This window comes from Eptatretus burgeri, chromosome 6 (genome assembly GCF_056783735.1).
Source record: "Eptatretus burgeri isolate ZD-2024b chromosome 6, Ebu_testis_v1, whole genome shotgun sequence".
NCBI lineage: Eukaryota > Metazoa > Chordata > Myxini > Myxiniformes > Myxinidae > Eptatretus > Eptatretus burgeri.
In genome coordinates, this window is record NC_140966.1 from 84,806,671 (window position 1) to 84,823,301 (window position 16,631).

At 38.1% G+C, this 16,631-nt stretch overlaps 1 protein-coding gene across 2 annotated transcripts in view; it reads right to left on the reverse strand.

Annotated features, from left to right (window-relative positions):
• The window catches only part of CTH (cystathionine gamma-lyase), a 69,622-nt gene that overhangs the window by 23,033 nt on the left and 29,958 nt on the right, over positions 1-16,631 (reverse strand). For both annotated transcript variants that reach the window (XM_085885982.1, XM_085885983.1), the window contains exon 4: positions 1,901-1,996. In XM_085885982.1, the coding sequence (XP_085742108.1) occupies positions 1,901-1,996 (96 nt within the window). The remainder of the gene's footprint in view (positions 1-1,900; positions 1,997-16,631) is intronic.

A 16,631-nucleotide genomic window follows, 5' to 3' on the forward strand; every position in this document is an offset into this window, starting at 1 on the left:
AAATCAGGAACTCATGCAACACTTTCCATATGTCTTTCAATCCTGATAAATCCCACACACTCACCCTGTCTCTCTGAAAGGATTGCCTGGCAAACCCTACCATCTACTTCTTGAACAAACCACTTGAAGAGGTTGTCATGCAAACTCCTGGGCCTCACGACCAGACATGGTCTTTCTTGGGTCGCCGGTATTTCCAAGATGGCCTCTGAAACCAGTTGCTGACTGGGCATCCATTGTCATGCAAGGTCTTTCCTTGGCCAGTATGAACTTTTGACAACCTATGAGGCCTTCATCCGCAATTTGAAGGGGTATTGCTCGTCCATCAAGTGTCTCCACTTCACACGGTCCTTCGAAAACTGGGATGGCTTCTCTGTCTCACACCTTGCTCAGCTTCACACAGTGGAAACCAAAGCCTTCAAAATCATTGGTTACTCCTGTGATGAAGCTGAGACACTAAGCCTTTTACTTTCACATCACAGACAGGTACATGGTCACTTTGTCTTCTTCCACCTCCTTTCTGGTCTTACACCCTCTGCCCTTTCCATGCCCTGTCCCACAGGTTTCTGCAGGGTGCATGTAGTTCTATAGGGTGCACCCCAATCTGGTGAAACTCCCAAAATCCAGACTCCCTGCACACTTACACTAATTCGTTTATCTTTTTTCCCCACCTATGGAACCAACTTCCTCAGTCTCTTCAATCTCATCCTTCTCTTCAAAGCTTCAAGACAGCTGTGTGCAAGACAAGGCATTTTTTTTAAAAAAAAATCATGGTCAAGGGTGGTCTACAGGAAGTTTGAATGACTGTTGCTCCTGATCCAGGTGAGTTTCAGGACTCGCAGTCCAATTTTCCTTCTACTTCTGTGACTGTGAATTTGAAGCTGTATTCAACTTGTTCCCTCCTGTGTTCTCCCTTTCCTTATCCTCATTCGTTATTTATCCAAGTCTCCCTCTATTTTGTCTCTCGACCTTGACTTTGGTATGTTCCCACCCACACCCCCTCTATTTCTTCTGTTCCTTTTGTTCTGTTACTTCCTGATCCATTCTGTGTTCTTGCTCCTCCAATGTATACAAGAAACAATAAACAAATAAAACGTTGTTTGAAATGTTGGTCAAACATTCGTGAAGTTCATCTTTCCAGGTATTCCATGAAATGCCATGGAACAGAATCTGCAGCCAAATCCTTTCAACAGTTTGTTTAATTTATAGCATTGCATGGCGTAGTGCAAATAATTGGTCAATTATCATGATGGGGCATGAGGGTTGTATTAAAACCCCCCAAAAATCGGATTCTACTTGGGGCTGCACGATGACAGGAATCCAATGTCAAACCCAACTAAAACTGGAAGCAGATGATAGAGTAATGTTCGAGGCTACAGTGACGGCACAGAGAGACCTAACAATGTACATCAAGGCTTGTTATGTTGTCAAAACAATCACAATCATGTCTCATGCCATTTGGTATGACGACTATGATGGATACTTTCACCTTTGTTATATCTATTAGATGGATTGATTCATCTCATACCCTCCCAGGAAGTCAGAGACTGATGAAGTAGCTCCCTGGGCAAGGAAATACTGCTGGACTTGTCATTCCCTTACCAAGCAGTAATAGCTTGGGCAACAATTTGGAATCTAGTCAGGGTGCCAAGGACAATCTATTCTTTGCAAAAAGACACTCTGGGATATTTAACATTTACCAGCAGAAACAAATTCTGGCAAATAAGTCCCCCAGATTCACGTACCATCTGACGAACATTGCAGAAACACCAGTGTGCAGTCAGGTCAGAAATTTAACCCAGATGAGACAGCTCAAAAGTGAGAAGGAGCTATCCTGCAAATCCCCTTCATTTATTACACATTCAGTAGCAATACAGACAAGTTAGTGTCCTTCAGAAATTACCTCCGTAAACATCCTGCATGCAGATCACATGATCTCCAGTTTTCAATGTGTTGACGACGACAACGGTCGTAGCCAGGCCAGAAGCGAATGCAAGAGCTGAAAAATTATATCAAAGACAATGGTGAACGCAACAAGCGACATGGCATTCAGTGTCCCATTCAAACATGGCTGGATAACTTACATATGCAAGCAATTGTGATTCATAATGGAGGCATACGATCTTTGTGAATGTCACCTTCCCTTGTGTTCACGACACCACATAAAATGTGGAATACAACTTAATGTCATGTATAAATGCCAATTCATTTTACTTTATTTCAAGTGGTGAAGACCAGAGAGTAATAATATGCATGATAGAGCGCTTCGGATACAGCAATTTGAATAGCCAGCCATCTATTGTAGTTAGCCACAGAAAGCAATTATTTTATTTCACACTTAAGAGTTTGACAGCAAGTATGATGACATGTTTAGTCTTATTTAAAAAAAAAAAAGAAGGGCACTCATAGACATCGCGTCAACAGATATGCCTCCACCAAGATTATGACATCATACATACTTGTACCAAGTGTAATTTAAATCGCTAAACCCAGATTCAAAACATTAAATAATTCTGGCTGCTAGACCATGCGTCCGATCAGATTGAAATTTTAAATATATATATATATATATATTCCCCATGATGACTCGATCACAACTGTGATGTTTCATGTCGATTGATGAAGCGGTTCGAGAGAAATATATATTTTTAAAGATTTTCATTCAATCCAAAATGACTGCTGGACCATGTGACCTATTAATTATTTGTGAACACCCTGGTATCCTCAAGGCTTGGGGAACATGTGGGTGAAGTTTCCCCTCGATCCGTAAAGCTGTTCTGGAGGAGAAGATTTTTAAAAGGTTTATTCTTCAAAAAAATTCATAGCTGCCACACCATGTGACCTATGACATCATAGGTGGAACTTTTTGCTCTTCATGGATAGGCGATCATACCTCTAAAGTTTCGCCTCAATGAGTTCAGCCATTACAAAGAACATTTTGAAGGATTTTATGTTAAAAACAATATGGTTGCTGAACCACATGACTGATGACATCATAAAAACAAAAATATACCATCAGAGATGGGGAACCCCCCACCATTGAATGAAAAAGGTCATACATATTCCAGATAATGAGGGAGGTGAATTGGAAACAAGACACCATTTGTCATCATCTCAAAAAAGTTCCCCAGGGAGGAACGTAGTAACCAAAAATAATTGAAATCAGATAAGCGGTTTTCCATTTATTACAAAAACATTTTTTTCAAGATGGCCGCCCCAGTCGGCCATCTTGGATCCGGCCACGCCCAAAATCAATAGGGTTCTTCCTTTTCAGGTGGTACATGTGTGACCCAAATTTCAAATCAATATGTTGAACAGTTTATGAGTTATCACACTCACAGCTATAAATGTTGACGCCCGGACGGACGGACGGACGGACAGATGGACGGACAGCCGGACGGACAGCCGGACGCCCTGGGTGACAAAAATTCCCCCCCCCCCATTAAATTTAGCCCTCGACCCTCAAAAACTTTCATACTTATCGGATAAAACATTCGATGTATGCAATTATGATATCATAACGAAGCCACCTATGACATCAAAAAATAATCACACTTGTTTCCCATGAAGAGCACTTCATATGTGCCAAGTTTCAATTTTTTTTCCATGAAGCGGTTTCAGAGATACAGAGGTCCAAAGTTTTTCCTTTTTTCCAACATGGCTGCCACACCACATGACATATGACGTCATACTTATCATTAAAGCATTCAACATGAGTAGTCGCTCCTATGGTGAAAATTTTGTGTCAATCGGATAAGCAGTTGCAGAGAAAACAGAACGGATGGATGTATGTACGGACAACTCAAAAACATAATGGCTCCGGCGACTTCATCGGCGGAGGCATAGACAAGGTGCAGTCACTTGAGGTGAATTGCATGATCTTCTACATTATATAATGATATGGTACAACAACACATTTTATTACCTATAAGGGTATGAAAGGTACCTTAAAAATAATTCTGTCAACATCCTACAAATAAATTATGTTTTCGTAACTCATAACTTTTGGAGAACAAACTAGAACGAGAAATTGAAGATTGCAGACCTTCACCAGCACTTGTTTTGGGTGACTATGAAGTACATATTTTATAGATGTACTTGCATTCTAATTGTAAAAAGTACTGGCTTCCACTAGGTGGTGTTTGTGTCCAATGTTAGCATGCTCTGTGCAGACAAACAGACAAACGGACAAACAAATAAGACGACGTCATGCACAGCACGATACTTGCAAAATCCATAAAACAAATTTGACCTCAAAAATAATTGGTGGTTGAATTCAATTACCAAACATGCAACTCCTCTTCAAATTTCAAGTGAATCGGATGAAAAATGACAATTTTAGAAATTCGGCCCGTGTTGACCTTTTGGCCGATGTGGACCTCCAAAACAATTGGTGGTTGAATTCAGTGACCTGAAATATATATCCTCTTCAAATTTCAAGTCAATCGGATGAAAATTGAGGATTTAGAAATACCACCTGAGTTGTTGACCCTTTGACCTTAATAACCTTTTGACCATTTCTGACCTTTTGACCTTGAGCTTTCATTCAAGCTTCTGGGTCTCACTATCTGCCATGATCTTTCCTGAAAAAGCCACATTTCCAACCTGGCCTCCAAAGCCAGTCGGCCACTGGGAATTCTCCGTCATGGAAAGTCCTTCCTCGGCCCACCTGAGCTCCTGACCACATACAAAGCTTTCGTCGGCAGCCTGATGGAGTACTGCTCTCCCCTCTGGGCTGGTGCTCCTGCCTCCCACCATTCTTGGCTTCACGCTGTGGAAACCAAGGCATTTATGATCATTGGCATCTCCCGTGATGAGGCTGAGTCTTTGGGTCTCTCAATCTCTCACCGCAGGCAGGTCAGTGATCTTTCTGTCTTCCACCGTCTCCTCTCCGGTCTCAGCCCCCCTGCTCTGTGTGCGATTTGTCCCCACCACATTTCCACAGGGCACTCAAGGTCCGCCATTAACCCCCTTCTGGTAAAACTACCAAAATCACGAATCACTGCTCACCTTCACTCCTTCATTCCTCTTTTTCCCGCCTTTGGAATAAACTCCCACACTCTGTTCAATCCCATTCTTCCCTCCAGACATTCAAAATAGCTGTTCACCACCACCTCTTATCTTCCCCATCCAAAACCTCAATCTTTTCTACCCCCGTTAATCCACCCCAAACCCACCTCCTTCAAATTCCCTGCTTTCCTTCCTGAAAGTCCCTGTAATGTCCATCTTGTATTCCCCATGTTCTCCGCCCCATCCCTCTCCCTTCCACAGATCTTCTAATGTCTCTGTTCCGCAATGATTCTATCCTTTCCTCTCCCGCCCCTCTTGTCTCATTCCCCCCTTGCTGTGCGTTTTGTCTTTGCTCTCATACGAGCCTCGACAATGTATACAAAAATAATCATAATAACAACAGGCTTCTTCCTTATGACAAACTCTACCATGTGGTGAAGTTTCTTGAATATTGGATTAAAATTGTGACCTGTGTGCGATTAACAGACAAACAGACAGAATAACAAAATCGACAGACCAATATACTTGAAAAAATCTTCGATTTTGCAAGTAACAAGCAAAGAAATGGACCGAAATACAATACCCTCTCCTCTGGCAAATAGAACCACATACAATACCCTCTCCTCTGGCAAATAGAACCACATACAATACGCTCTACTCTGGCAAAAAATAACCACATACAATACCCTCTACTGTGGCAAAAAATAACCACATACAATACCCTCTCCTCTGGCAAAAAATAACTACATACAATACCCTCTACTGTGGCAAAAAATAACTACATACAATACCCTCTACTGTGGCAAAAATAACCACATACAATACCCTCTACTGTGGCAAAAAATAACTAGATACAATACCCTCTACTGTGGCAAAAAATAACTAGATACAATACCCTCTACTGTGGCAAAAAATAACTAGATACAATACCCTCTACTGTGGCAAAAAATAACTACATACAATACCCTCTACTGTGGCAAAAAATAACTAGATACAATACCCTCTACTGTGGCAAAAAATAACTACATACAATACCCTCTACTGTGGCAAAAAATAACTACATACAATACCCTCTACTGTGGCAAAAAATAACTACATACAATACCCTCTACTGTGGCAAAAAATAACTAGATACAATACCCTCTACTGTGGCAAAAAATAACTACATACAATACCCTCTACTGTGGCAAAAATAACCACATACAATACCCTCTACTGTGGCAAAAAATAACTACATACAATACCCTCTCCTCTGGCAACAAATAACGAGATACAATACCCTCTACTGTGGCAAAAAATAACCACATACAATACCCTCTACTGTGGCAAAAAATAACCACATACAATACCCTCTACTCTGGCAAAAAATAACTACATACAATACCCTCTACTGTGGCAAAAAATAACCACATACAATACCCTCTACTCTGGCAAAAAATAACTAGATACAATACCCTCTACTGTGGCAAAAAATAACTACATACAATACCCTCTACTGTGGCAAAAATAACTACATACAATACCCTCTACTGTGGCAAAAAATAACTACATACAATACCCTCTACTGTGGCAAAAATAACCACATACAATACCCTCTACTGTGGCAAAAAATAACTAGATACAATACCCTCTACTGTGGCAAAAAATAACTACATACAATACCCTCTCCTCTGGCAACAAATAACGAGATACAATACCCTCTACTGTGGCAAAAAATAACCACATACAATACCCTCTACTGTGGCAAAAAATAACCACATACAATACCCTCTACTCTGGCAAAAAATAACTACATACAATACCCTCTACTGTGGCAAAAAATAACCACATACAATACCCTCTACTCTGGCAAAAAATAACTAGATACAATACCCTCTACTGTGGCAAAAAATAACTACATACAATACCCTCTACTGTGGCAAAAATAACTACATACAATACCCTCTACTGTGGCAAAAAATAACCACATACAATACCCTCTACTGTGGCAAAAAATAACCACATACAATACCCTCTACTGTGGCAAAAAATAACCACATACAATACCCTCTACTGTGGCAAAAAATAACTAGATACAATACCCTCTACTGTGGCAAAAAATAACTACATACAATACCCTCTACTGTGGCAAAAAATAACTAGATACAATACCCTCTACTGTGGCAAAAAATAACTACATACAATACCCTCTACTGTGGCAAAAAATAACTAGATACAATACCCTCTACTGTGGCAAAAATAACCACATACAATACCCTCTACTGTGGCAAAAAATAACTACATACAATACCCTCTACTGTGGCAAAAAATAACTAGATACAATACCCTCTACTGTGGCAAAAAATAACTACATACAATACCCTCTACTGTGGCAAAAATAACTAGATACAATACCCTCTACTGTGGCAAAAAATAACTACATACAATACCCTCTACTGTGGCAAAAAATAACTACATACAATACCCTCTACTGTGGCAAAAAATAACTACATACAATACCCTCTACTGTGGCAAAAAATAACTAGATACAATACCCTCTACTGTGGCAAAAATAACCACATACAATACCCTCTACTGTGGCAAAAAATAACTACATACAATACCCTCTCCTCTGGCAACAAATAACGAGATACAATACCCTCTACTGTGGCAAAAAATAACCACATACAATACCCTCTACTGTGGCAAAAAATAACCACATACAATACCCTCTACTCTGGCAAAAAATAACTACATACAATACCCTCTACTGTGGCAAAAAATAACCACATACAATACCCTCTACTCTGGCAAAAAATAACTACATACAATACCCTCTACTGTGGCAAAAAATAACTACATACAATACCCTCTACTGTGGCAAAAAATAACCACATACAATACCCTCTACTGTGGCAAAAAATAACTAGATACAATACCCTCTACTGTGGCAAAAAATAACTAGATACAATACCCTCTACTGTGGCAAAAAATAACTACATACAATACCCTCTACTGTGGCAAAAAATAACTAGATACAATACCCTCTACTGTGGCAAAAAATAACTACATACAATACCCTCTACTGTGGCAAAAATAACCACATACAATACCCTCTACTGTGGCAAAAAATAACTACATACAATACCCTCTACTGTGGCAAAAAATAACTACATACAATACCCTCTACTGTGGCAAAAAATAACTAGATACAATACCCTCTACTGTGGCAAAAAATAACTAGATACAATACCCTCTACTGTGGCAAAAAATAACTAGATACAATACCCTCTACTGTGGCAAAAAATAACTACATACAATACCCTCTACTGTGGCAAAAATAACTACATACAATACCCTCTACTGTGGCAAAAAATAACTAGATACAATACCCTCTACTGTGGCAAAAAATAACTACATACAATACCCTCTACTGTGGCAAAAAATAACTACATACAATACCCTCTACTGTGGCAAAAATAACCACATACAATACCCTCTACTGTGGCAAAAAATAACAACATACAATACCCTCTCCTCTGGCAACAAATAACGAGATACAATACCCTCTACTGTGGCAAAAAATAACCACATACAATACCCTCTACTGTGGCAAAAAATAACCACATACAATACCCTCTACTCTGGCAAAAAATAACTACATACAATACCCTCTACTGTGGCAAAAAATAACCACATACAATACCCTCTACTCTGGCAAAAAATAACTACATACAATACCCTCTACTGTGGCAAAAAATAACTACATACAATACCCTCTACTCTGGCAAAAAATAACTACATACAATACCCTCTACTGTGGCAAAAAATAACCACATACAATACCCTCTACTGTGGCAAAAAATAACCACATACAATACCCTCTACTGTGGCAAAAAATAACCACATACAATACCCTCTACTGTGGCAAAAAATAACCACATACAATACCCTCTACTCTGGCAAAAAATAACTACATACAATACCCTCTACTGTGGCAAAAAATAACCACATACAATACCCTCTACTCTGGCAAAAAATAACTACATACAATACCCTCTACTGTGGCAAAAAATAACTAGATACAATACCCTCTACTGTGGCAAAAAATAACTACATACAATACCCTCTACTGTGGCAAAAAATAACTAGATACAATACCCTCTACTGTGGCAAAAAATAACTACATACAATACCCTCTACTGTGGCAAAAATAACCACATACAATACCCTCTACTGTGGCAAAAAATAACTACATACAATACCCTCTACTGTGGCAAAAAATAACCACATACAATACCCTCTACTGTGGCAAAAAATAACTACATACAATACCCTCTACTGTGGCAAAAAATAACCACATACAATACCCTCTACTGTGGCAAAAAATAACTACATACAATACCCTCTACTGTGGCAAAAAATAACTAGATACAATACCCTCTACTGTGGCAAAAAATAACTACATACAATACCCTCTACTGTGGCAAAAATAACCACATACAATACCCTCTACTGTGGCAAAAAATAACTACATACAATACCCTCTACTGTGGCAAAAAATAACTACATACAATACCCTCTACTGTGGCAAAAAATAACCACATACAATACCCTCTACTCTGGCAAAAAATAACTACATACAATACCCTCTACTGTGGCAAAAAATAACCACATACAATACCCTCTACTCTGGCAAAAAATAACTACATACAATACCCTCTACTGTGGCAAAAAATAACTACATACAATACCCTCTACTGTGGCAAAAAATAACCACATACAATACCCTCTACTCTGGCAAAAAATAACTACATACAATACCCTCTACTGTGGCAAAAAATAACTACATACAATACCCTCTACTGTGGCAAAAAATAACTAGATACAATACCCTCTACTGTGGCAAAAAATAACTACATACAATACCCTCTACTGTGGCAAAAATAACCACATACAATACCCTCTACTGTGGCAAAAAATAACTACATACAATACCCTCTACTGTGGCAAAAAATAACTACATACAATACCCTCTACTGTGGCAAAAAATAACTACATACAATACCCTCTACACTGGCAAAAAATAACTAGATACAATACCCTCTACACTGGCAAAAAATAACCACATACAATACCCTCTACACTGGCAAAAAATAACCACATACAATACCCTCTACTGTGGCAAAAAATAACTACATACAATACCCTCTACTGTGGCAAAAAATAACTACATACAATACCCTCTACTCTGGCAAAAAATAACCACATACAATACCCTCTACTGTGGCAAAAAATAACTACATACAATACCCTCTACTGTGGCAAAAAATAACTACATACAATACCCTCTACTGTGGCAAAAAATAACTACATACAATACCCTCTACTGTGACAAAAAATAACGACATACAATACCCTCTCCTCTGGCAACAAATAACTAGATACAATACCCTCTCCTCTGGCAAAAAATAACCACATACAATACCCTCTACTGTGGCAAAAAATAACCACATACAATACCCTCTACTGTGGCAAAAAATAACCACATACAATACCCTCTACTGTGGCAAAAAATAACTACATACAATACCCTCTACTGTGGCAAAAAATAACTAGATACAATACCCTCTACTGTGGCAAAAAATAACCACATACAATACCCTCTACACTGGCAAAAAATAACTACATACAATACCCTCTACTGTGGCAAAAAATAACCACATACAATACCCTCTACTGTGGCAAAAAATAACCACATACAATACCCTCTACTGTGGCAAAAAATAACCACATACAATACCCTCTACTGTGGCAAAAAATAACCACATACAATACCCTCTACTGTGGCAAAAAATAACCACATACAATACCCTCTACTGTGGCAAAAAATAACCACATACAATACCCTCTACTGTGGCAAAAAATAACTACATACAATACCCTCTCCTCTGGCAAATAGAACCACATACAGTACCCTCTACTGTGGCAAAAAATAACTAGATACAATACCCTCTACTGTGGCAAAAAATAACTACATACAATACCCTCTACTGTGGCAAAAAATAACTAGATACAATACCCTCTACTGTGGCAAAAAATAACTACATACAATACCCTCTACTGTGGCAAAAAATAACTAGATACAATACCCTCTACTGTGGCAAAAAATAACTACATACAATACCCTCTACTGTGGCAAAAAATAACTAGATACAATACCCTCTACTGTGGCAAAAATAACCACATACAATACCCTCTACTGTGGCAAAAAATAACTACATACAATACCCTCTACTGTGGCAAAAAATAACTAGATACAATACCCTCTACTGTGGCAAAAAATAACTACATACAATACCCTCTACTGTGGCAAAAATAACTAGATACAATACCCTCTACTGTGGCAAAAAATAACTACATACAATACCCTCTACTGTGGCAAAAAATAACTACATACAATACCCTCTACTGTGGCAAAAAATAACTACATACAATACCCTCTACTGTGGCAAAAAATAACTACATACAATACCCTCTACTGTGGCAAAAATAACCACATACAATACCCTCTACTGTGGCAAAAAATAACTACATACAATACCCTCTCCTCTGGCAACAAATAACGAGATACAATACCCTCTACTGTGGCAAAAAATAACCACATACAATACCCTCTACTGTGGCAAAAAATAACCACATACAATACCCTCTACTCTGGCAAAAAATAACTACATACAATACCCTCTACTGTGGCAAAAAATAACCACATACAATACCCTCTACTCTGGCAAAAAATAACTACATACAATACCCTCTACTGTGGCAAAAAATAACTACATACAATACCCTCTACTGTGGCAAAAAATAACCACATACAATACCCTCTACTGTGGCAAAAAATAACTAGATACAATACCCTCTACTGTGGCAAAAAATAACTAGATACAATACCCTCTACTGTGGCAAAAAATAACTACATACAATACCCTCTACTGTGGCAAAAAATAACTAGATACAATACCCTCTACTGTGGCAAAAAATAACTACATACAATACCCTCTACTGTGGCAAAAATAACCACATACAATACCCTCTACTGTGGCAAAAAATAACTACATACAATACCCTCTACTGTGGCAAAAAATAACTACATACAATACCCTCTACTGTGGCAAAAAATAACTAGATACAATACCCTCTACTGTGGCAAAAAATAACTAGATACAATACCCTCTACTGTGGCAAAAAATAACTAGATACAATACCCTCTACTGTGGCAAAAAATAACTACATACAATACCCTCTACTGTGGCAAAAAATAACTACATACAATACCCTCTACTGTGGCAAAAAATAACTAGATACAATACCCTCTACTGTGGCAAAAAATAACTACATACAATACCCTCTACTGTGGCAAAAAATAACTACATACAATACCCTCTACTGTGGCAAAAATAACCACATACAATACCCTCTACTGTGGCAAAAAATAACAACATACAATACCCTCTCCTCTGGCAACAAATAACGAGATACAATACCCTCTACTGTGGCAAAAAATAACCACATACAATACCCTCTACTGTGGCAAAAAATAACCACATACAATACCCTCTACTCTGGCAAAAAATAACTACATACAATACCCTCTACTGTGGCAAAAAATAACCACATACAATACCCTCTACTCTGGCAAAAAATAACTACATACAATACCCTCTACTGTGGCAAAAAATAACTACATACAATACCCTCTACTCTGGCAAAAAATAACTACATACAATACCCTCTACTGTGGCAAAAAATAACCACATACAATACCCTCTACTGTGGCAAAAAATAACCACATACAATACCCTCTACTGTGGAAAAAAATAACCACATACAATACCCTCTACTGTGGCAAAAAATAACCACATACAATACCCTCTACTCTGGCAAAAAATAACTACATACAATACCCTCTACTGTGGCAAAAAATAACCACATACAATACCCTCTACTCTGGCAAAAAATAACTACATACAATACCCTCTACTGTGGCAAAAAATAACTAGATACAATACCCTCTACTGTGGCAAAAAATAACTACATACAATACCCTCTACTGTGGCAAAAAATAACTAGATACAATACCCTCTACTGTGGCAAAAAATAACTACATACAATACCCTCTACTGTGGCAAAAATAACCACATACAATACCCTCTACTGTGGCAAAAAATAACTACATACAATACCCTCTACTGTGGCAAAAAATAACCACATACAATACCCTCTACTGTGGCAAAAAATAACTACATACAATACCCTCTACTGTGGCAAAAAATAACCACATACAATACCCTCTACTGTGGCAAAAAATAACTACATACAATACCCTCTACTGTGGCAAAAAATAACTAGATACAATACCCTCTACTGTGGCAAAAAATAACTACATACAATACCCTCTACTGTGGCAAAAATAACCACATACAATACCCTCTACTGTGGCAAAAAATAACTACATACAATACCCTCTACTGTGGCAAAAAATAACTACATACAATACCCTCTACTGTGGCAAAAAATAACCACATACAATACCCTCTACTCTGGCAAAAAATAACTACATACAATACCCTCTACTGTGGCAAAAAATAACCACATACAATACCCTCTACTCTGGCAAAAAATAACTACATACAATACCCTCTACTGTGGCAAAAAATAACTACATACAATACCCTCTACTGTGGCAAAAAATAACCACATACAATACCCTCTACTCTGGCAAAAAATAACTACATACAATACCCTCTACTGTGGCAAAAAATAACTACATACAATACCCTCTACTGTGGCAAAAAATAACTAGATACAATACCCTCTACTGTGGCAAAAAATAACTACATACAATACCCTCTACTGTGGCAAAAATAACCACATACAATACCCTCTACTGTGGCAAAAAATAACTACATACAATACCCTCTACTGTGGCAAAAAATAACTACATACAATACCCTCTACTGTGGCAAAAAATAACTACATACAATACCCTCTACACTGGCAAAAAATAACTAGATACAATACCCTCTACACTGGCAAAAAATAACCACATACAATACCCTCTACACTGGCAAAAAATAACCACATACAATACCCTCTACTGTGGCAAAAAATAACTACATACAATACCCTCTACTGTGGCAAAAAATAACTACATACAATACCCTCTACTCTGGCAAAAAATAACCACATACAATACCCTCTACTGTGGCAAAAAATAACTACATACAATACCCTCTACTGTGGCAAAAAATAACTACATACAATACCCTCTACTGTGGCAAAAAATAACTACATACAATACCCTCTACTGTGACAAAAAATAACTACATACAATACCCTCTCCTCTGGCAACAAATAACTAGATACAATACCCTCTCCTCTGGCAAAAAATAACCACATACAATACCCTCTACTGTGGCAAAAAATAACCACATACAATACCCTCTACTGTGGCAAAAAATAACCACATACAATACCCTCTACTGTGGCAAAAAATAACTACATACAATACCCTCTACTGTGGCAAAAAATAACTACATACAATACCCTCTACTGTGGCAAAAAATAACTAGATACAATACCCTCTACTGTGGCAAAAAATAACTACATACAATACCCTCTACTGTGGCAAAAAATAACTACATACAATACCCTCTACTGTGGCAAAAAATAACCACATACAATACCCTCTACTGTGGCAAAAAATAACCACATACAATACCCTCTACTGTGGCAAAAAATAACCACATACAATACCCTCTACTGTGGCAAAAAATAACCACATACAATACCCTCTACTGTGGCAAAAAATAACCACATACAATACCCTCTACTGTGGCAAAAAATAACCACATACAATACCCTCTACTGTGGCAAAAAATAACTACATACAATACCCTCTCCTCTGGCAAATAGAACCACATACAGTACCCTCTACTGTGGCCAAGGTAAATAAACATGTTTCCAACGTTATCTTATAATTGGATTTAAATAATGAGTTGAAAACCATTGGGAATAAGGTTTTGTTTGTGCTCTTTTATGTAGGAGCGTGACAAATTAATTTACTGTTTTGCTGTATCAGTTTGAGCCATAATGGAAGAGCAAGTGCAAGGTTACCATTGACGATTCTAACATTTGTGATGACGGATCCAGCTTGACATAGACTGAAGAACGAGGACCAGTGGAGGTAAACTCAGGAGCCCACCTGTGATGACAGAACTCTGAGCAATTGCTGCTACAAACTTCATCTGACATTACATTTCTTTAATCTACCATATCTCGACATAACAAATGATAATGTACTTTGTACGTCCACCACCGCAGGTGAAGGAGGTTATGTTTTCACCCCCTTTCTGTCTGTTTGTCCGTCTGTCTGTCTGTCTGTCTGTCTGTCTACCTGTGTGCAGTATATCTCAAAAAGTTGAAAATGGATTTGGATGAAATTTTGTGAACAGGTTGGGTGTTTGACAAGGACGAACTGATTAAATTTTGGTGAAGATCCGGATACGGATCCGACTGCTAGAGTTTTAAAAGTGATTTTTCACCATTGATAGATAAGGCCAAAAACGATATATAGCACGATATCTCAAAAAGTTCTGGATGGATTCAGACGAAACTTGATGGACATGTTGGGTGTGTGACAAAGAAGAATTGATTCATTTTGGTGACGATCCAAATCCGGATCTGGATCTGAAAATTTTTAAAGTGTTTCTTCACCATTGAGAGATAGGGCCAAAAACAATATTTAGCATGATATTTCAAAAAATGTATTGGGGCAAGATATGTTCTCATGGATCAGGCATTATGTGGCAGAGGTATGCGCTCTACCGAGTGCCCTTCTAGTTTAAAATTACTACAATAGTGCTCTCGGATTTAAATTAACATTTACATGTTGGGCTAAATGTTCTGGATCACTTTATGTAGCAAATTTCACTGAGGCATGAGGGTGGAAGGGGCGAAGAGATGCTTGCAATACGAGATTGGAAGTGTGGCATCAACACAGTGAAGATATGATGCAAGATGGAGAAAGCCAACATCAACTGTGTTACCCTAGAAGGCGGGTTCTGCAGCCAACTGTCAAAAGACACGTGTTGGAAGTGTCTCTCGATGAATATATACAGTGTGAGGAGCCCATCAACGTGAATGAGTAAATACATGAGTTTTTCTGTGAATTTGGTGAATTATTTTCATTAACGCAATTTAATGCAACACCCACATACTGTAACAGAAACTGGTTAAGGAAACAATCAGATCCTTGAAATTATCCCACAAAATAAATATAAATTTGGCCTTGTGGCTGCCATCTATCAGAGCTATTCTGTGTTGTAAAGTGTGTGATTTTGTGGAACATCGGGGGGGGGGGGGGGAGATGAAGAATGTAATATGTGCCATGAATATTCAGAGTGTGAAGGGATAATCGTGGTAAGTTTTGATGTGTGAAGGGAATTTGATTAAAATCATAACCTGTTGGCCATTGGTTTGGGGCCTATGCAGCAATGGGCACAATCATGTGTGTTTTAAGAAGTTGCACGTGTTTTTTTTTTTTTGCTTTAAAATTTTGAATTTTGCTGATATGTATTGTT